Source organism: Delphinus delphis, chromosome 2 (genome assembly GCF_949987515.2).
Source record: "Delphinus delphis chromosome 2, mDelDel1.2, whole genome shotgun sequence".
NCBI lineage: Eukaryota > Metazoa > Chordata > Mammalia > Artiodactyla > Delphinidae > Delphinus > Delphinus delphis.
In genome coordinates, this window is record NC_082684.1 from 67,216,806 (window position 1) to 67,239,920 (window position 23,115).

The window sequence follows — 23,115 nt, forward strand, 5'->3', positions numbered from 1 at the left end:
GCTCTCAATGAGTTTGCTTCTTCACTTTTAATATGGTGCTCTACTCCACCCTAACTAGAATCCAGATAACTGGATTATTAGTCTTGTCTAAACTAAACTAAGAATAAACTGGCGTTGAGAGACAAGAAACTTACGTCAGTAAAGGTCATGATCTTTGAAACAATTGCTGTATATCTTCTTTTTTTTAAACTTGTTTTGTTTTTTATTGTACTTCTTGTTACTGGATTCATAATTAGGTACCAAGTAGTGAGATTGCTAGATAGTGACTTTCAAATTGAGTGTGGTAGGAGATACTAGAGTAAAATTTCTCTTTTAAAATTTGCCTTCTGGAATTCCAAAGTGAAATCTTTCTTCCCAGGGGGAGGTGGAAGAGTTGGTTTGTGGAATAAAGAGTGATAAAAATTGTCAAGAATAGCCAGACTAACCTAACACTGTTAGTACTTATTGATTTACTGTCTAGATGGAAAGGGCCCTCTGGAAGTTGATGTCTCTAGTAGACCTCACACTTTATCAAAAAGCCGAAAAGTATTGGAGACCTAAGATGAGAGTGAAGTGATAAGAAAGAACAAAGTTATAAAGATTAGATGCTTCAGTGGGCATGGCAGTAACTGTCAGTAATAGCAGTGATTAGAGACTATATGAAGAGAATGTAGAAAGTAGTTGAAGGAACATGGACGTTGAAACTAGACAGATGTAGGCGTTAATCTTTCTTCCACTTAAATAGCGTCTTCATGTTGGACAAATTGCTTAACTCATTATCCTCATCTGTAAAATAAGGATGATAATATCTGAGTCTCAGTGTTATGAAGATTAAATGAGATAGTGAATTAAAAGTTTCTAGTAAGTAAATCCTCAAGAAATGTTAGTTCCTGTTCCATCATTTCCTTATTAGAGTTGGTTCCTGCTGCTCAGTTCCCCTCCCCCTCCACCCATACTTCCTTTTACCCTTCAAGGTTTTCTCTTTTGTAATCTGCAAGGAGAATTCCCAGGGCTGGACATCAAATGGGGCCCCTATTGGCAATCTCCTTCATCGAATGCAGCTTCTGCCATTCTTCTTGTCCCTAATGGTAATCTACAGCACTTTGGAAAAACAAGAAAGGAAGGCAAAGGAAATTGCATCCCTACTTCTGGCCCTTTCTTACCCCAACTTATAAATTTCTGTATAACTCCTGTTTCTTTCCTATTCCATCCTAGCTTCTCTGTCCTATAGGATGTGCTCCCCATCAGTTTTTGGAGTTGAGCGTATCTGCCTTTCCTATTGACTTGTATTATGCAGTGGTGAGAAGCAACATTCTTGCCATTTCTACCAAGTTTGCAGGAAATATTGTTTGAATCTTGGTACACTGAATGTATTTTCATTATATAGTAAAACAAGGTGTTAGTGCTGTGCCTGGGGCATGATGCAAGTTAGATTTTTGTCATATGACAAAATGGATTAAGTTGACAACATGGATTAAGTTGATTTTATGGGAATTGTATTCAGAATCCAAAAATGAAATTTTAAAATTTATGGTGCAACAAGCCATTTTTAGATTGTTAAAATTATGAATAATACAGATTTTTATGTGAACTGATAAATCTTAAATATACTAGGTTAATTAAAACTATTTTTTTCTTTACTCATATTCCAGGAGTAGAAAAGATTCTGTTTATATTTAGAATTCTGAATGTTAGATAATTTGATCCAAAATATTAATCAGAAATGGCTACTTTTTAAATAAATTTATTATTTTTTAAAATTTTATTTATTTTTGGCTGCGTTGGGTCTTCGTTGCTGCATGTGGGCTTTCTCTAGTTGCGGCGAGCGGGGCCTACTCTTTGTTGTGGTGCGCAGGCTTCTCATTGCGGTGGCTTCTCTTGTTGCGGAGCATGGGCTCTAGGCACACAGGCGTCAGTAGTTTTGGCATGTGGGCTCTAGAGCGCAGGCTTAGTAGTTGTGGCGCATAGGCTTAGTTGCTCTGCAGCATGTGGGATCTTCCCGGACCAAGGCTCAAACCCGTGTCCCCTGTGTTGGCAGGTGGATTCTTCACCACTGCACTACCAGGGAAGTCCCAGAAATGGCTACTTTTAAGCAGAAGTGTGACATTGACTTGTTACGCATTCTTCTACTTCTTAAAAAATCCTATCACAGTATAAACGAAAGGGAATTTTAAATTTTTTGACTTACAATAGTCTTTAATGATTAGTATTTAAAGATTGTGTACTATAGAACACTGAGTTCATAGGGTTCCCAGCTGGGGAAAACAAGAAAAAGGTAAAGGTGGGGCAAAGGTTCATACTTAAAAGATGTTGAGAAACATCGAGTGCCATATATATACTGGGTGGGCCAAAAGGTTCATTCAGTTTTTTCTGTAAGATAGCTCTAGTAGCGGTTAGTTGTCTTTAACTTCATTTGAAACGATTTTGTTAGATTACATGTGAGAGCTGTCATATCTGCATGCATTTAAAAAAAGACTTATCAGGAATCCAGATTGCAAAAGAAGTAAAACTGTCACTGTTTGCAGATGACATGATACTATACTTGAAAATCCTGAAGATACCACCAGAAAACTACTAGAACTAACCAGTGAATTTGGTAAGGTTGCAGGATGCAAAATTAATGCACAGAAATCTCTGACATTCCTATACACCAACAACGAAAAATCAAAAAGAGAATTAAGGAAACACTCCCATTTACCATTGCAACAAAAAGAATAAAATACCAAGGAGTAAACTTGCCTAAGGAGGCAAAAGACTTGTACTCAGAAAACTATAAAACACTGATGAAAGGAATGAAAGATGACATAAATGGAGAAATATACCATGTTCTTGGATTGGAAGAATCAATATTTGAAGATGACTATACTACCCAAAGCAATCTGCAGATTCAGTGCAATCCCTATCAAACTACCAATGGCATTCTTCACAGAATTAGAACAAAAAATTTTACAATTCGTATGGAAACACAAAAGACCCCGAATAGCCAAAGCAATCTTGAGAAAGAAAAATGGTGTTGGGGGAATCAGGCTCCACGACTTCAAACTATACCAAAAAGCTACAGTAATCAAGATAGTATGGTACGGGCACAGAAACAGAAATATACATCAGCGGTACAGGATAGAATACCCAGGGATAAACCCACACACACATGGGTACCTAATTTACAACAAAGGAGGCAAGAGCATACAATGGAGAAAAGACAGCCTTTTCAGTAAGTGGTGCTGGGAAAACTGGACAGCTACATGTAAAAGAATGAAATTAGAACACTACCTAACACCATACACAAAAGTGAACTCCAAATGGATTAAAGACTTAAATGTAAGACCAAACACTATAAAACTCTTAGAGGAAACATAGAAAAAACACTCTTTGACATAAACCACAGCAAGATCTTTTTTGACCCACCTTCTAGAGTAACGGAAATAAAAACAAAAACAAATGGGACTTAATTAAAAGCTTCTGCACAGCAAAGGAAACCATAAACAAGACAAAAAGACAACCCTCAGATTGGGAGAAAATATTTGCAAATGAAACAACAAGGGATTAATCTCCAAAATATACAAACAGTTTATGGAGCTCAATATCAAAAAAAACGAACAATGCAGTTAAAAAATGGGTGGAAGACCTAAATAGACATTTCACCAAGGAAGACATACAGACGGCCAAGAGGCACATGAAAAGATGCTTAACATCACTAATTATTAGAGAAATGCAAACCAGAAATACAATGAGGTATCACCTCACGCTGGTCAAAATGGCCATTATCAAAAAATATAAAAACAGTAAACGCTGGAAAGGGTGTGGTGAAAAGGGGACCCTCCTGCACTGTTGGTAGGAATGTAAATTGATACAACCACTATGGAAAACAGTATGGACGGTCTTTAAAAAACTAAAAATAGAACTACCACATGACCCAGCAATCCCACTACTGGGCATATATCCTGAGAAAACCGTAATTCAAAAAGAGTCATGTACCGCAGTGTTCATTGCAGCACTATTTACAATAGCCAGGACATGGAAGCAACCTAAATGTCCACTGACGGATGAATGGATAAAGAAGATGTGGCATATATATACAATGGAATATTACTCAGCCATAAAAAGAAACACAATTGAGCTATTTGTAGTGGGGTGGATGGACCTAGAGTCTGTTATACAGAGTGAAGTAAGTCAGAAAGAGAAAAGCAAATACCGTATGCTAATGCATATATGTGGAATCTTAAAAAAATGGTACTGATGAACCGAGTTGCAGTCCAGGAATAAAGATGTAGACATAGAGAACGGACTTGAGGACACGGGGTGGGAGGGGGAAGCTGGGGCGAAGTGAGAGTAGCATCGACATATGTACACCACCGAATGTAAAATAGTTAGCTAGTGGGAAACAGCAGCATAGAACAGGGAGGTTAGCTGGCTGCTTTCTGATGACCTAGAGGGGTGGGCTATGGAGGATCAGAGGGAGGCTCAAGAGGGAGGGGATATGGGGACATACGTATGCATATGACTGATTCACTTTGTTGTACAACAGAAACTAACACGGTATTGTGAAGCAATTATACTCCAATAAAGATCTATTAAAAAATAAAAAATAATAAAAGACATCAAAATTGGTGAATTTTTGTACAGCCATTTTAATATTGAAGATGGAAGAAAAACAACATTTTTGGCATATTATGCTTTATTATTTCAGGAAAGGTAAAAACACAACTGAAACAGAAAAAAAGATTTGTGCAGTGTATGGAGAAGGCGCTGTGACTGATCGAACATGTCAGAAGTGGTTTGCGAAGTTTCATGCTGGAGATATCTTGCTGGATGATGCTCCACAGTCAGGTAGACCAGTTGAAGTTGCTAGTGATCAAATCGAGACATTAACTGAGAACCATCAACCTTATATGAGGTGGGAGATAGCCGACATACTCAAAATATCCAAATCAAGTGTTGAAAATCATTTGCACCATCTTGGTTATGTGAATCACTTTGATGTTTGGGTTCCACATAATTTAAGCCAAAAAAACCTTCTTGACCGTATTTCCATATGCGATTCTCTGCTGAAATGTAATGAAAACGTGCCGTTTTTAAAACAAATTGTGATGGGAGATGAAAAGTGGATACTGTACAACAATGTGGAACAGAAGAGATCGTGGGGCAAGCAAAGTGAACTACTACCAACTACACCAATGGCTGGTCTTCATCCAAAGAAGGTGATGTGTATATGGTGGGGTTGGGAGGGAGTGCTCTATTATGAGCTTCTTCTGTAAAACTAAACGATTAATTCTAACAAGTACTGCTCCCAATTAGACCAACTGAAAGCAGCACTCAACAGAAAGCATTCGGAGTTAGTCAACAGAAAACGCATCATCTTCCATCAGGATAACGCATGACCGCATGTTTCTTTGATGACCAGGCAAAAACTGTTACAGCTTGGCTGGGAAGTTCTGATTCATCTGCTGTATTCACCAGATATTGCACTTTCGGATTTCCATTGATTTCGGGCTTTGCAAAATTCTCTTATTGGAAAAAAATTCAGTTCCCTGGAAGACTGTAAAATGCACCTGGAACAGTTCTTTTCTCAAAAAGATAAAAAGTTTTGAGAAGATGGAATTATGAAGTTGCCTGAAAGATGGCAGAAGATAGTGGAACAAAAGGGTGAATACATTTTTCAATGAAGTTCTTGGTGAAAATGAAAAGTGTGTCTTTTATTTTTACTTAAAAAACTGAAGGCACTTTTTTGCCCACCCTATATATATTTTATGTGTGTGTATACACACACACACACACACACACACACACACACACGCTTCTGGCAATACGTAGTGCACATTACCATATTACATGTGTGGGGACCCTCTGTAGGAAGGAAAACTGCCAACTTGGCATTTCCCAAAATGATTTGGATTTGGATTTGGATTCTGCTCCCTCACACACAACACTTATCCTCATTTCCTCATTCTTTGGCACTATTGTTCTACAAAACACTCTTTAGGAAACACTGCTTTACCTGTGGCACGCCCTCGACGTTTAAGATTTATGTACTTATAGTTTCCATAATTATAATTTTTAATAAGAGCCTAATACTCTTTGAAAATGTCAAACTTAAGTTAACCATTTCTCTAATGTTGGACTTTCAGGTTTCCAGTTTTCACTTTTCATAGTGCTGTAATCAACACTTACGCTTGTGATATTTTCCTTTTTCTTTCTCTGGCATGAATTTTCAAAAGCTGATGCTTTTGACAAATGGTTTTGATATTTCTATGGCTTGTTTATATTTTCCAAAAGAGTGCAATCTGTTTGTACTGTCACTATGAATCTATCAGCTTTTCTAAAATCTCAGTATTGGCTATGAAGTTTTTATATTTATAATATTTAGTTTTAAAGTACGTATAATTTTGAATCACTCAGCTAAATCAAATCCTTACTGAGCTTAAATCAGTATTATACACTTAACATTTTAAAGTATTAACTAATGGTTAACTAATTTATTTTTAGGGTTATTACAGACAACTAGAAAGACTAAATTCATGTCAAATACTAATATCATAGATTTGAATTTCATTGTCATATTCCTGCTATTTTCTAAAGCAGTTTCAGTTGCTATGGGCTTATCTAAAAATAATAATCAAGTTAAATTTTTCTTACCCAATTTAATAGATGAATTATAGGAGAGTAGGGGACACTAATCAGCTATTAAAATTATCTATATTATCTAGTCTCAGCATTCTTTACTTATAAATTAATAGTGCTAGTTTTTTGGGGTTTTTTTTAAGTGTTTTGGTTATTTTTGGTTAAAGAAAAACAGCCTTTTCCAAGGACAACAAAATGAACTCAACGTCAGAAGGAAACAGAGTGTGGGCTTCTTACAAGCCATTGCTCCAAAACTTGTATGTGATTTTCCTCCTGGAAAATCAGGGGTGATTGGCTAGCAGAGGGATGACTTTGGTGGTGAGTGGAGCTGCAGCCTACCCCTGGTCACCATTTTATAATGGTGATGTGAGGATTAAATGAAAAATCCATTTGTCACAGCACCCCAGCCTCCAGAGATTCTGATTAAGTTGGTTTAGGCTCAACTTCAGTATTTTTTAAAAGCAGCCAGAGGCTGTCATCAAAAAATCTACAAACAATAAATGCTGGAGAGGGTGTGGAGAAAAGGGAACCCTCCTGCACTGTTGGTGGGACTGTAAATTGATATAGCCTCTATGGAGAACAATATGGAGGTTCCTTAAAAAACTAAAAATAGAACTGCCATATGACCCAGCAATACCACTACTGGGCATATACCCTGAGAAAACCATAACTCAAAACGACTCATGTACCACAATTTCATTGCAGCTCTCTTTACAATAGCCGGGACATGGAAGCAACCTAAGTATCCATTGACAGTTGAATGGATAAAGATGTGGCACATATACGCAATGGAATATTACTCAGCCATAAAAAGAAATGAAATTGAGTTACTTGTAGTGAGGTGGATGGACCTGGAGTCTGTCATACAGAGTGAAGTAAGTCAGAAAGAGAAAAACAAATACTGTATGCTAACTCATATATATGGAATCTAAAAAAAAAAAAGGTTCTGACGAGCCTAGGGGCAGGACAGGAATAAAGACACAGACATAGAGAATGGACTTGAGGACACGGGGAGGGGGAAGGGTAAGCTGGGACGAAGTGAGAGTGGCATGGACATATATACACTACCAAATGTAACATAGATAGCTGGTGGGAAGCAGCCACATAGCACAGGGAGGTCAGCTCAGTGCTTTGTGACCACCTAGAGGGGTGGGATAGGGAGGGCGGGGGGGAGATGCAAGAGGGAGGAGATATGGGGATATATGTATATGTATAGCTGATTCACTTTGCTATAAAGCAGAAACTAACACACCATTGTAAAGCAATTATACTCCAATAAAGATGTTAAAAAACATTTTTTTAATTAAAAAAAAAAAGCAGCCAGAGTTGAGAACCACTAGTCTGCATTGTTATAAGTCTACTGTCTTGACATGCTTAGCTTTTAATTTTAAGTTTACCAACCTCATCTGTATTGTTCCTTTTGCTGTTTTCCCAGTGCTGCCTTTTTAATTGACCCTTATCCTTGGAGGACTTGGGAGGTGAAACCTATTTTGTGATTTACTAAAAGGTGTAGGGGGAAATAGGGAGAGAATGAGCCCAAATATAAAGTAATGCCTCCCCACCCCACCCCCCGCCATGCCCTGTTTATTCCACACTTTTTGTCTCTTACATCTTAATGAAAAATGCTGTTTTTCCTTTTTTCCCCCTGTGGAAGGGCTTCCTAGCATTGAGGAAGGAGAATGAGCTTTGTTGCCAAAGAGACCTGGGTTCATTTTCAGCTCTACTGTTTATTGGCATGTAAGTTTTTTCTTCCATGAAATGGGGATGAGTAATGCCTTCCTTGCTTTCTTCCTTGTGATGATTAGAGGTGATATAAATTAAGCACCTAAAAGTTCCTGGCTCAGTGAGTAATAGCTACTGTTGTCAATTTGTGATTTGGGAATCTGTTTGGAAAGTGAAAGGCATTGCCGTGAACTACAGCAGGCAATACATTTGTCCTTCCCACTTGTGATGTTACGAAGATGATGCTAACAAATGGTATTATGGATTATAAAAGTTAGGAATCTAACGGAAGTTTAGTTTATTTTTTGGTTTCTAAGGGTTTCATTTTAAAAGTTTTTAAATCATTAAAAATTTGGAGACTAGAGAAGATAGCATTACCCATAATGCTACTACTCTAATAATCATTGTTAACATTTTTGAATCATGATTTGGAAAAATACCAGGAGCATCTCACAATTTAAATGATGGCTAGAGAAGCCAAACATTTTATGAAGCATAACTATAATAATGGAAAAAGTGCTATACCAAGAGAAGACAGTATAATCATGAAAGGCTTCCTGAAGGAAGGCTTTTTTTTAAGGTGAATTTTGAAATAGTTTATTGTAGGAAGAAGCAAGGTATTTCAGATTCAAAAATGGAATACAGACAGGATTTTAAAATCATTAAGAAGAAACTGTTAACTCTAGAATTATAAGTGATTTCCTTCAATAGTCATTTTACCCTACAACCAGTGAAATACAGTTTGTCAGCAAACCAACTTTAAGACTGTGCCTAGGGATATTTAAAGTACAGTAACAGAAAGACCTCATTTTCTTTCTACCAAGGGCAGCCTTCCTTAGGCAACATCTTAATTATGACCTAATGCTCTGTGTAACTTGTGAGTTCCTATTTTGTAACCTGTAATTTTGCAAATCCTGAATCACAGGTCATAGGGAATAATAGGTCAGTAAAGAATGATCCATCTTCTTTCTAGATTAAATCTTGGGATTCAGAACGAACTGCCCGAAGTGTGTCACTTTTGCATGAGGATTGTTTTGAACTAAAGGCAGTCGAGATGCTGTGGGTTCAAGAGAAAATACTGCCCCTCCCATAACTACTTAGAAGAATTTAAATTTGGGATTTTTCCCAGAAAAGAGTTATTGCTGGAGGTAATTTTAATCTAAGTAGACCCATCTCTATGTGAGAGCAAACATCTAGTTACCAAACATTTACTCTTCTTAATCGTCCTGTGAATGACTCTTCCTGCCCTTCGAAGCCCCAGGCCACTGTCCCATTCCTTAGTTTAGAATGGCATAATACCTTATTTTACCTTTCTGTCTTTCAACATTTCATGTATCTGGGGTCTTTGACCCTCTTGTGTATGGGGTTTCTGTATGTCCAGAATTAAATTTTTCTCCTGTTAATCTGTCTCATGTCAATTTAATCTTAGACCATCCAGAAAAACCTAAAAGGGTAGAGGAAAGTTTCCTTCTTCCCCAACAAGCTAATTACTGTTTTGGGGTTTTGTTTTGTTTTTTGAAAGGAATAGGTTTTAAAAAGATTTATGTATGTACCTGAAGTATGGGAGATTCTTGAGAGGTTTTTTGTTTGTTTTATTGTATGCTTTTTGAACAATACTGAGAAGCTAAAGACTGGAGGCTGAGTTGAAGCTGTTGTGATGTCTTTTAGAGACGTGAGTTGAGAGTCAAAGAAAAGTAATTTAAATTTAAGTATGAGAAAGATTCCGAAACTTTAACTGCTTGATACATTCTGGAATTAGTTCCATTTACTGCTGAGTGGCTTATTCATTTTGTAAATTGTCTTTTAATGCTCTGGAAAGAAAAAAACAACAAACCAATTCGACAAACCTATCTTATTTTGTGTTTGATGTTTTCTTTGCATGTATGTGATTTTTTTCTCTTTTCTCTCTTCAAAATGACATAATAAATCATTTTAAAAAACTAAAACGACCAAAAAGATTAGGGAGACTTATTCCCTCCTGCATAAACTTCAGCATATGTTCCCAAAATAGTTCTGTAAACCCTATACAGATATGGTGATCATTTCATGTTTGCAAATGTCAAATCATTATGTAGTACACTTGAAACTAACATAATATTGCACATCAACTATATTTCAATAAAAATGAATGAATGAATAAATAAAATGCCTGGCTTCAAGGTGTTTGACAGGCTTGATTGGATAAAAGGGTAGCAGCATAGTATCTCGTGGTTAAAGCACATATATTTAGAGTCAGATTGCTGAAGTGTATGACCAGGTTCTGTGTGACCTTAGGAAAGCTACTCAACTTCTCTGTGCCTCAATGTCCTCATCTTAAAATAGTGCTAATAAAAATAGCTACCCAAGGACAGTTTTGCGAATTAATTATTCAAGAAAATGTAAAGCGCTTGGAGTAGTGCCTGGACTATAATGAGTGATCAATAAATAATTAGTTTCTGTCAAAAATAATGGCTGGCATTACAGTTGGCACACAACAGTTTGATGGAATCTTTTTTTCAAGTAGCATAACTGTACCTTGAAAAATGTTATATATGTTCACTTTTAATAAACTAATCACTTTGTAATCTCAACAAACATAAAAATGGAAAATAAGAGAAAAACTAGAAAAATAAGCATCCTTCAGGTATATATAGCCATAGGGTTGTGGTTAGATTAAAACATAACGGTAGATTGACTTCGTTTGTATTCATCATCCTAAAGTGAAACTGTAGGTTAGAGCAGGAGCATCTGTTATTTGCAAAATGCATTTGCTTCTCTCACTGATGGTAGGTATGTGGAGATTGCAGGTGCATTTTAGATTTGGGGGTTTAGATGTGGGATTACCAGTGTGAATTGTCTGCTTCTTTTAGGAGTGATTTATATGAGGAATGTATTGAGGGCATTGTAGATAACTTTATGCCCTGCTTATGATCTCAACCTTTTACTGAATTATTTATTATTGCATTGTGTTAGCTATTTTGTTTCTTGATAGATCATTTTACACCACAATATTGCTGCTGCCTAAGGAAAAAAATGTCTCTTGAGCAGTCCTAATGACCTCTAAAAAGGGTAATTTGATTCTTGAGATTTTGAGTTGCCCTGGTGGTTATAAGAAGTTTTCTCTATGATACTCAGGTTTTTTTTTTTCCTCTCACCGTCATAGATACTGAGTGCAAACTTGCTTTTCACCTTCGGTACACTTAGTAGCTTTCTTCTGGAAATTATTTCTGTAACATTTATTAACTTTATCCTTAATTATATGTATTTTGGTCAGTTCACTTCGATAATTTAAGAAAGTAAAGGAGGGTTTTTTATTATTTTTTTTGCGGTATGTGGGCCTCTCACTGTTGTGGCCTCTCCCGTTGCGGAGCACAGGCTCCGGACGCGCAGGCTCAGCGGCCATGGCTCACGGGCCCAGCCGCTCTGTGGCATGTGGGATCTTCCCGGACCGGGGCACGAACCCGTGTCCCCTGCATCGGCAGGCGGACTCTCAACCACTGCGCCACCAGGGAAGCCCAAAGGAGGGTTTTTAAACAAGAAGCTAAAATTCACGTTATCTTTATAAAAGTAAATTTGTTAGCATGGTTGTTTATATTGTTCTTGTTCCTCAAAATTGACATTTATGAAAATAATCAAATGTGCACTTCCGTTCTGTTTTGAGGGCAGTTGGTGCTAGGTCATGGGTGGCACTGGGCGTGTGGGCAGGACTAATTAGGGAGGGACAACCCAGATGGCTAAAAGCAGCACATAGGTTTGAGAAGACAGTGGTGATCAAAGCTGTCTTTTGGCCTCTGGGGCAGCGTCATAGTGAAAATATAGGATATTAACCCAAGCCAGAGGACGAAAGTAAGGTAAAGAGTAGGGGTTGAAAACTTGAATACCCACAGAAGTTGGCAAATAATGTAAGTGAATGAGGCAGTCTAGCTGGCGACTGTGCCTGATGGAGAGTCCCTGCCCCTCTTAGATTCCGTCATTCATTGCGGTATGGGATATGGACCCAGATTTTTGTGTAAAACCTTATGTTTAAATGTTAGTAACTAATTTTTTTCCCTGGTACGTACATTGCAGGCCAAATTTAGCCAACAGTGTACCAGTTTGCGAGTACTGTCTTTTAGAGGGGCTCTTTTACTTATTTAACAATAATGATGATGTGATACTCTAGGTAATTTTATACCCATAAACTTTCTTGGAGAAAAAAATAAAGGAAAGAAAAGCCTTCCCATGTCTCTCCCATCTGATTTTCTAATACATCTTGCTGGCTTCTCTACAAAAGATTGAGATTTATTTAGGGGAATATGAGCTCTGTATTTTATATGGTTTAGTTTAATTACCTGTAGCATTCTGTCTGTATTTCAGTGCAGTTCCAATTACCTGTTTCTGTTCAGCTTGGAGTTTTATTTATAAGGTATCAAATTTATTTTTGGTACATCAGTGAATAGGAGTATCCATCTTATATGTATATGGTACTATCTCTGTCATTTAATGTTCTTGATGATAGCTGTTACTCCTGTAAGTAGTAGTAATGATTTTTTTTAAAGCCAACTTATGTTTTTTAAAAAATTTCTCTTCTTAAATAATTTTTCCAACTTTTTATTGTGATCTTTTAAAAAATACAGAAAAATTAAAGAACAGTAAAATGATTACTCACATACCCACTACCAACATTCAACTGTTAACATTTTGCCATATTTTATGGCTAATTGATTGATGTACTTAACCATGTGAAAATGAGTTACAGACATCATGGTGTTTTACTGCCATATACTTGAGCATGCACCTAGAAATAAAAAATTCCATAACCACAAATGCCATCTTATAGATTTGTGTATGTGTGTATGTATTGTGCACACATGCTTATGTGTTGTATATAAGCAACACAGGAACTAGAGTGTACCCAGGAGATGATCATGAATCTGAAACAAAACAAAACCTCCTCTGTCTTATGTTGATTATTTCCTGCAACAGACGTGAAGGCTACATTGGATCTGGGTCAGAGCAGACATGATCTTTATTGCTATGATCCCTGGACAACATCCATCCAAGTGCCTTCAGAAACATGAGTTTGCTTTCACAGCAGGGCTCTCAGCGATAAGGAGACTATCTATACTTGTTGGGATGGGACTCTTTCCCAAAACTCCTAGCCTCAGGCAGTGTCTTTGTTAGATTGGGAGAACAGGTTTTAATAGGAATAAGTCCCTCTGCTCCTTGAATCTCCAGCTAAATGACAGGTTATTTATGGAGGCAAAGATCCAGGGAGACATCAAGCTTTACTATAGAATTTTAGCAGGAGGTCTGGAGATTTGGTCATTTGTTAATATGTACCCATGACCCATTTTAGTAAAAAGGTGCTTATGCTACAGAGAAAACTGAAAATCTTGAGTAGTCTAACCTTAAAATTTTCAAAATTTTAATGGAACGTCTCTTCTGTTTAGCAACTTTTTGCATGTGAATGTCAATAATCCTACTCTGTTTTCCTGTCTGCTCTCTAAAAAAGGGGTTTTGTGTCAGTGTTAACTAGGGTTTACTATTGGGATTTTCCCAATTTCACCCTAGAGCTGTTACAAAAGATGTCTCCATTTATTTATGCTTTGTGCTTTTCTGTGGAAGATTTCCAGTATTGTGATTGTGTTCCTTTTCACCCTCCTTTTAAAATATTATTTTCCTCTATTATAGGTTTTTTTCCTTAGGTATATTGACTGAAGTTTAATGAGAACAATCGTGACCAGCTAGGAGAATTTTCTGCAAGGAATGGAATTAGCTCATAGCTTACTGCTGAATGAAGAAGCATACAATCAACTTGGTGACGTTCAGAAGGCAGAGTTTATTTTTGATTGGTTGAGATATTTGGAGAAGCTCTTGCTAGCAACCAGCAGGGTGAGTAAAATTGCAAAAACTGTTTTTTGAGGTTTTTTTTTACTTGCCAGATAATGTTTAAGTTCCTTTGATTTGATATTCTAGTTCTGTCCAGTATAACCTAAATTAGCTTTCAAAGGTTAGACCTTATTAAGACTTCATATTGAAATAGGAGGTTTCTTCTGTTCAAAAGAGCAGGAAGAAATTAGCCAGTATTTGTAGTATTACTTTCAAATATATTAAAAACTAACTACAGAGCACATTGCGTTAGATTTCATTAGCATTGTCTTCTGTACCTTGTGGCACTCCACATGCATGACATCCTGGTGCTGTATAGCGCTAAATAATGTGATGGGAGTTTCACTTTAAAAAAAAGTGTGGACTCTTTAAGGGGAGTAAGAATTGAGGAGCCTTTGAGTACACACATTCCCTTTTAAAAGTTTATGAAATGGCTACCAGAAAGTGAAGACTAATCACTCATACCCTTTACCGACATTCAGCAGTTGTTAACATTTTGCCATGTTTAACTGTTTTACAGAGCCATGTGAGTTGCTGCTTTACTTCTAATACTTTTGCATACATCTCCTAAAAATAAAGATATTCTACAGAATGACAGCACCCTATGTAATACAGAAATGGTGCAAAGACTACTCATGGAGACATTTAGAATTTAACAAATGACAAAAATCCATACACTAAATTAACAAATATTTTATGGTGGAAGTTTAGGCCTCAGGGAGCACCTGAATACCATTACCACTGTGATGATATTCTGTACTCCTTTTTCAGAGCATAGACAAGTAAAATGGAGTCACACTATCGGCATTTAGATGCATAAGCTTGCAAAAAGAAAATTGCACTAAACTTAGAAAATGATCTGAGTAAAACAGGTAACCCATTACAAGATCAGCTCTGGTGATAGGTTTTAGGTTGCTGCTTATTGATGCAGATATATATTGGGCAGAGACTTAAGAACTAAGAAGCTCTAGTTAAGATATAAATTTGCTCTACCTTTCAAACCTAAGAAGAAGGACATAGAAAAAATAGAGCCCTTGTCTTTGTTCACAAAGACTCCAGTATATTGTAGTTCAGAATTTATTTTTTGGAGATATCAGCAGGGCAACAAACTACCTGTTAATGAGGTGTAATAGCCATGCCACCAACTTATTTGTACTATTTAATCAAAATAATTTTGCATTTTTCTAGAGGCTTTTAGTTAGTTCTTAATTATATGAAAGAAAAATCATATTAGAGGATTATGTGTAATTATGTTGACTTGAATTATCTTTGTTACCTTCCTTTCTAGAGTGATGTAAGGGAGAAACAGAAAACTCTTGTGGAACAGCTCCTATCTTTGTTGAACAGCTCCCCAGGGCCTCCTACTCGCAAACTCCTTGCTAAGAATCTAGCCATTCTTTATAGTATTGGAGATACATTCTCTGTTTATGAGACAATCGATAAATGTAATGATCTTATTCGAAGCAAAGATGATTCTCCAAGTTATCTTCCCACCAAACTGTAAGTTAAATGTTAAAACTGAACATAAAAGAGTTCTTCTTTGTTGTATCATTTTTATAAAGAACCCAAACTTTGCTCTACAGTAGAAATTAACACAACATTGTTCATCATCTGTACTTCAGTAAAATAAGTCTTTAAAAAAAAAACCCCTGGACTTCCCTGGTGACGCAGTGGTTAAGGATCCACCTGCCAGTGCAGGGGACACGGGTTCAATCCCTGGTCCTGGAAGATCCCACATGCCGCGGAGCAACTAAGCCCATGCACCACAACTACTGAGCCCACATGCTACAACTACTGAAGCCTGCGTGCTCTAGGGCCCCTGTGCCACAACTACTGAGCCTGCATGCTGCAACTACTGAAGCCTGCATGCCTAGAGCCCGTGCTCTACAACAAGAGAAGCCACCTCAGTGAGAAGCCCGTGGACTGCAAACAGGGTAGCCCCTGCTCGCCGCAACTAGAGAAAGCCCACGTGCAGCAACAAAGACCCAATGCAGTTAAATTAAAAAAAATATATTAAAAAAAAAGAACCCAAACTACTTGATAATTATTATGAAACTGAATACAAATTGTTTTACTCATTTTTTAAAGAATCTAACTTTCAGAAAGATCTAACATTTTCCCATGGACTGAGAAACAGTTCTTTTAAAAAATGCTTTAGGGCTTCCCCGGTGGCGCAGTGGTTGGGAGTCCGCCTGCAGGGGACGCGGGTTCGTGCCCTGGTCCGGGAGGATCCCATATGCCGCGGAGTAGCTGGGCCCGTGGGCCATGGCTGCTGGGCCTGCGCGTCCAGAGCCTGTGCTCCGCAACGGGAGAGGCCACGGCAGTGAGAGGCCCGTGTACAGAAAAAAAAAAAAAAAAAAAGCTTTAGACATTTGAAGCTTAGATTTGGGGATCAAAACTGTCTGATAAAAATTTTAGCAGTTGAGGGACTTCCCTCGTGGTCCAGTGGTTAAGACTCCAAGCTCCCAATGCAGGCGGCCCGGGTTCGATCTCTGGTCAGGGAACTAGATCCCTCACACTGCAACGAAGATCCCACGTGCCAAAACTAAGACCCGGTGCAGCCAAATAAATAAATAAATATATAAAAATAAACAAAATTTACTTTTAGCAGTTGAGTGTTTAAGGCACAAGTATTTTAAATTCTTCACGTTTTGTATGTTCTTTTAGTTTATTAATTCTTAGTAGTGAAAATTAATAGTAAATATATAGGAAAATACTCTTCTAAGATCCTAAAAGAACAACTTAGTTTCTTTCTCCGTAGTACTCAGTTCATTTTATCACCTGTTTTTTAGAGAAGGCAATTTGCCATGTATGGTTGCATAGTACTAATGTTATAGAAATTTTTGTTTATTTAATTTTTAGCTTATAGTAGAATGTATTTTCCCATAAAGTTTTCAGACTTGATGAGAACATTGTTCTTTTTCTTTTATCTTTAAGACCATCTTTGATTATCTGATATATGAAGCTCAGTTTTATTAAAAATTATTTTGTAAAAAATTTGAGGGGATGGAATCTTTGGGCTGAGATTTAGATTAGTTGAAGATATATCTTTTTAAAATTCTTGTATTGAAAATGTAATTATTTGATACCTAAGTGTCATTCCCTAGGATTTAACAGTGGAATAGATTCTGGGAAATTTTATCCTTTAAAAGTAAAATTAAGTAGTCATCTTTACGTGTGCTAAGATCCTTTTATTCCTGTTTTTTAATTCATGACTAATTTCTAATTTAAATGTCGTTCCAGCGCCGCTGTGGTGTGTTTGGGTTCCTTGTATAAGAAGTTGGGTAGAATACTGGGTAACACCTTTACTGATACAGTGGGCAATATTCTTAAAGCTATGAAGAGTGCAGAGGTAAATACAGACTTTAATGGTTTCTTAAGTCAATAAAAGAGCTTTACCTATGACAAGCATAGTATGTATGTAAATATATCCATATGTAAATATATGTATGTATGTAAATATATCCATAAATGACATTTCTAGGTAGTACACATATGTACTTTGTATATTGAATCTTTATTAGAAAAGCAATCGTGCAATAAAATTTTGTGTATTCAGATAAATTCAAATGGGCACAAACTAAGGCGTTTCTCTGGCAGACCCATCCCTGCTCCCTCTTCTTGCATCACCTTTTCCATCTGATACTACTTACTAGTGCCAGAGCAAGTGCTTGTCACCAAGGATCCAGATACGTAGTTGGTAACTACCATATACCTGATGGATGGATTAGTATTGTACCAGCATCAGAAGGGTGTAAGGAATAAAATCAGGGTAGGAAAGAGTGTGGAGGACATAAGCATGACTAGGGTCAGGATAACCTTTCAGTCGCCAGGATATATATTGTCAGCCTTAGCCTCATTGATTTGTTGGCATCATTTACCATTGTGAAACACTCTTTGTTTTTGTAACCTGGTGCAACCAAATAAATAAATTAATATTTTTTTAAAAAAAGAAAATGTAAAGTTATTGCTAAGTACTTTATTGCTCCTCCACTTTTACCTTTATGATTTAGTTGGTTCAGTACCACAACGTTTTGGAGATGTCAAAAGGGATTTCCACCTTTGATACACACCAGTAGTGATAAATAGCATTTGAAATTGGCGTAAAAGAAAGTTAAGAAGTTTCCCGTTAGGACTCACTTTGTTAATATCTACCTATAATTACTATCGTGCTCCTTTGAACAAAAATAAACTAACAACATTACTATGAAAATGATACTTGATCTTTCTCCAACTTTAACTTACCTGTAGTGGCCTTAACTTCCTGAGACATAGAAAGCATTTGGAACATTTAGTAAAACATCATAATATAAGCAGCTACTATTTCTTGAGTGTTTACTAAGTCCAGGCACTGTGGTGAATGATTTCCCCACAGGGGCTTGTTTACTTGTCACACTGGCACAGTGGGGTTCATCTTATCCTCATTTCATTTTTTCATTTCTTTTTTTTGGCCACGCTGTGCAGTATGTGGGATCTTGGTTTCCCAACCAGGCATCGAACCCATGCCCCCTTCAGTGGAAGCACAGAGTCTTAGCCACTGGACCGCTGGAGAGGTCCCTTATCCTCATTTTATAGATGAAGAAATAAGTAAGAACAAACACACGGCTACTAAGGTTCAGAGCCAAGATTCAAACCCAGGTCTTTTAAAATCTAAACCCAGACTTTTAACCTCTGAGTTAAAATACTCGAACCAATAAATGGTAAAATATCAATAGCTATGAACTCAACTGAGCATTTACTGTGTGTCAGGCACTGTTCTAAGCACTTCACATGTAGTAACTCGTTTGATCCTCACAACAATCATTTAACTTTTATCTTTAAGATAAAGAAACAGATTTGCCCAAAGACATATAGCTAGTAGGTGGCAGACCATGCACTCTTACCATGTTACCTCATTTATAGCAACCATTTATTGAGTGCTTGACAACATGCAAGCCATATGCCTGGTGCTTCCCATATAATTTCATTTAATCTGCACATCAACCCTATAAAATTTGTATTATGTTGAAGTGTAATATATACAAGTAACACTTTTAAAATAGTAAACACTGTAAGAAATAGCAATTATTCATGTGTCTTGATGTCAGAATAGGTTGGTTAGTGTGTACAAAAATCTGAGTATTTCTCTAATATGAGATAAATTTCAATGCTTAATACTGTTCTTCACAGAGAATTTTTTTTTCCTGTTCTTTAAATTTTTTCCTCTTTGATAGTCACAAGGTCGATATGAGATCATGCTGAGTCTGCAAAACATATTGAGTGGACTGGGAGCTGCTGCTACACCTTGCTACAGGGATGTTTATAAAGCTGCTAGATCCTGCTTAACAGATAGATCCATGGCCGTTCGTTGTGCTGCTGCAAAGGTAAAATAGTCTAATGAGTAGAATTTCTAAAAATTAATATAAAGACAACTAAATCAGTTTATCCCAGTGAAAACACTAGTAACAGCTACATGATCTTAGAGCTGCAACCTTGGTATTCAGATAGGACTATCTCATTTTAACATATGAGGAGACTGAGGCCTTGAGAGTTATATGAATTTCCCAGGGTTCTTAAAGTTGTTAGCAGCACATTGTTGGAAGTGGGGAGTTCAAGTTACCAGACTCTAAGTATTCCTTCCATTCCACTGTGCTTCCTCTCTATAATTGTGTAAAATTTACATGTACGGTTTATGTTGTTTGAAAATGATTTGGTTTTGTTTTTATCATGCTTTCTTAACATAGTTGGTTAGATAGTAAAGTGTTTATGTTGGAATTATTCTCACAATTGCTTATAGCCAACAGATAGGTTCTACAGACATTTTTCATAGCCCACTGAATTAGAAATGGGTCTTTCTCCTACCCCTGGTGGACACGTTGCTTTGTATAGTATAATTTTTATGACTTTTTAGTAAGTATTCACTTGTTGTCCCTACAATCATTATTTAGAGACTTTGGATTTGTGTATTATTTTTGCTAGATCTTGATCTAGGTTCTGCAACTTATGTAGATCTGAACCTGACATTTATATTTTGTTTTTCATTAATTTCTTTTTTTCCTGATCGAACAGTGTCTCCTTGAACTTCAGAATGAGGCCGTCTTTATGTGGAGTACAGACCTGGACAGTGTGGCCACACTATGTTTTAAATCCTTTGAAGGCTCCAATTATGATGTGCGGATTTCAGTTTCAAAGCTACTAGGCACAGTGTTGGCCAAAGCTATAATTTCTAAACATCCAGGAGCAGGTAAATTCATGTAATTATTTTCATAATGTCTTCCATAATTTTTTCCCAGTTGATTTAAACAAACATATGTAGCATTACTGCTACCCATTATTACTTTTGAAAAGAGGCAAAATATCATATAAATTTTAGTTTGGAAACATGTCTATAAGTCCTAAGATTTCATTTTAAAACAATTCAGTGAAAGTTTGAGGAAAAAATTAAAAGAACTCTTAAATAAATGTGCTTTATTCAGTCATTGTCTTCCTCTACACCATGGCTTTTTTTTTTTTTAAGTGAATTGTGGAGTGTTATCCAATAAGAGATATGATCTAATTCTCGAGAATTTTTTTTTTAAGCAGCATGCATCTGATTACATACATTTGGCTTGCCATCTTCTAGATTGGTGTAAGGGAGCAATGATGTAAATAATTCCAAACAGCAGATACTTGAAATTTACTGTATTTGCACAATTTGTGTTTGTGTTTATTCCCTATTTATACACTCCTAGGCAGTGAGCAAGGATGGAGTATTTTTGAAAACAAAAGGGTTTGCCTGGGTTTAATCTACCGTGTTTATAAAACATCGGTGAATAATTAAAAACTTGCTTTATTATTCTGTCTCCAAAGAATACCAGTCTCATGCCAATGAAAATGTGATTGTTCTGTAGAACATTGCTCCTCAATATCTGCAAACTGAGAGTACTAGCATCACCTGGGAGCTCTTAAGAAGTGCAGAAACCCAGATGCCACCCAACTTACTAAATCGAATTCTCATTTTAACAAGATCCCCAGATACTTTGTATGCACATTAAAGTTTTAGAATCATTGCTCTAGAAATTGTTTATTGTGACATTAAGAAGTGTTCTGGTTTCTTCTAAGCCAGTGTTTCTCAACCAGAGGTGAGAGAGGACAGTGAGTACAGCATATCAGAATCACCTAGGAAGCATTAACAACTATATAGTCCCTTCATTCTCCAGTTCAGACCCACAAGTTTAAAATTTATAATAAATTTTTTTTTTAGGTTTTGGTTCTTCTAATCTTGTAATTCAGAGTTGTTCAGGGCATTTAAAAGGTTAAATCTTAAGCCATCTAAGAGATTGAAATTAGAAGAAGACATGTTTAATCAAACCCTCTTGAAAATGTGAATTGCTCATTTCCATAAATGTGTCATTAGCACTAGTACACAGTTGCAGTAAAAACAAGCAAAATACAGAATTGCCTAACAAATGTGAATAATATTTAAATGTATATCCTCCTAGAGTAGCACTAAACTAATAACAGCATTTTTGCAATCAGACTAAGCAAAGTGAAGAACCAGCTTCACCCACACTAAAAAATCTTTGGCCTAATCTTCTGTTAGGAATTCTGTCATCTTGCATCTGTAAGTTCTGGGCTTGTGTTATAATTAAGTTATTTTCATACAACTAAAAAGGGATCTAGATGTCATAGTAGATTTTTTTAAAGTAGGAGACTAATAGTTAGCAACACAGTGCTTAATAATTTGGAAAAGAAACACAATGGAGGTTTGTACACTCAGCCACAATATTCGAAGATTATGAGGTACAGAACTGAAATGATTTTCCTAGTAAAATCAGCAGACTTCTAATAAATGGTATATTTTACCAAGGCATTTAAAAAGCAGGGATTGAGTATGACATTTTCCTAACATTGGCATAAGTTGCCAAGGATTTATGGGATCCTTTAAAGTTACTTCTTGACCATGAACCTCAAGTCGTACTATATGTCCCTCGTCCATTCACTGTCCCACTTTCCTAATTGACTGTTTTATACCTTTATCTTCTCCCATGTTACTTTCATTTGACGGCCTATCTTCCATAGGCTTCCCTACTAAATCTACCACCTTCAGCATCTATACCCATATACTCTGACTTCTCCACTGTTACTAAGATGAATTATCTCGTCTTCTATTAAAGCCATACGTTCAATATGTATTAGAGCTCATCCTGTCACCTGCTCGAGGACATAGCTCTAGGAAGTCTCCCCTCTCCTACATCAACTTTTCCTTCTCTATTGGATTATTCCCTATAAAAACATGTGCTTTTCCCCCTCTCATCTTAAAAAAAAGTTTTTTTTCTTGTATTTTACCTCCCCAGCCAGCTGGAGCCCCATTACTCTTCCCTTTGCAGCAGAGTTCCTCAGAGGAGTTCTTGATACTCTGTTTTTAGTCTCTCTCTTCTTTCAAACACACTTCAGTTAGGATTTTCCCCCAGTTAACTCTTTTTTTATATATAAATTTATTTATTTATTTTTGTCTGCGTTAGGTCTTCGTTGCTGCATGTGGGCTTTCTCTAGTTGCGGCGAGTGGTGGCTACTCTTCGTTGCGGTGCGCAGGCTTCTCATTGTGGTGGCTTCTCTTGTGGTGGAGCATGGGCTCTAGGCACACGGGCTTTAGTAGTTGTGGCCGGTGGGCTCATGGGCTCTAGAGTGCTGGCTCAGTAGTTCCGGCACACAGGCTTAGTTGCTCCGCAGCATGTGGGATCTTCCTGGACCAGGGCTTGAACCCGTGTCCCCTGCATTGGCAGGCGGATTCTTAAGCACCTCGCCTAAGGGAAGCCCCAGTTAACTCTTGAAAACTATTTTTGTTAAGGGCATCAATGACCTCCACGTTCATCAGTTATTCAATAAATAAACAAGCATTTATTGGGGGTTTATACAGGGCCACGATCTGTTCTGAGTGTGTAGGATGTGTTATTGAACAAAACAGATTAGAAGCCCCTGCCCTTT

General features: G+C 36.9%; 1 protein-coding gene across 6 annotated transcripts in view; it reads left to right on the top strand.

The window, feature by feature from the left end:
• HEATR5A (HEAT repeat containing 5A) overlaps positions 1–23,115 on the top strand; it is a 109,696-nt gene that overhangs the window by 4,387 nt on the left and 82,194 nt on the right. For 4 of the 6 annotated variants that reach the window (XM_060004715.1, XM_060004714.1, XM_060004713.1 and 1 more), the window contains 5 exons: positions 13,972–14,172; positions 15,458–15,669; positions 17,413–17,521; positions 19,383–19,532; positions 20,218–20,392. In XM_060004715.1, coding sequence (XP_059860698.1) covers positions 14,047–14,172; positions 15,458–15,669; positions 17,413–17,521; positions 19,383–19,532; positions 20,218–20,392 — 772 coding nt within the window. In that variant the 5' untranslated portion in view covers positions 13,972–14,046. Of the gene's footprint in view, positions 1–7,302; positions 7,473–8,251; positions 8,335–13,971; positions 14,173–15,457; positions 15,670–17,412; positions 17,522–19,382; positions 19,533–20,217; positions 20,393–23,115 lie in introns of all 6 variants that reach the window. The other 2 variants (XM_060004711.1, XM_060004712.1) reach the window with 1 other exon arrangement.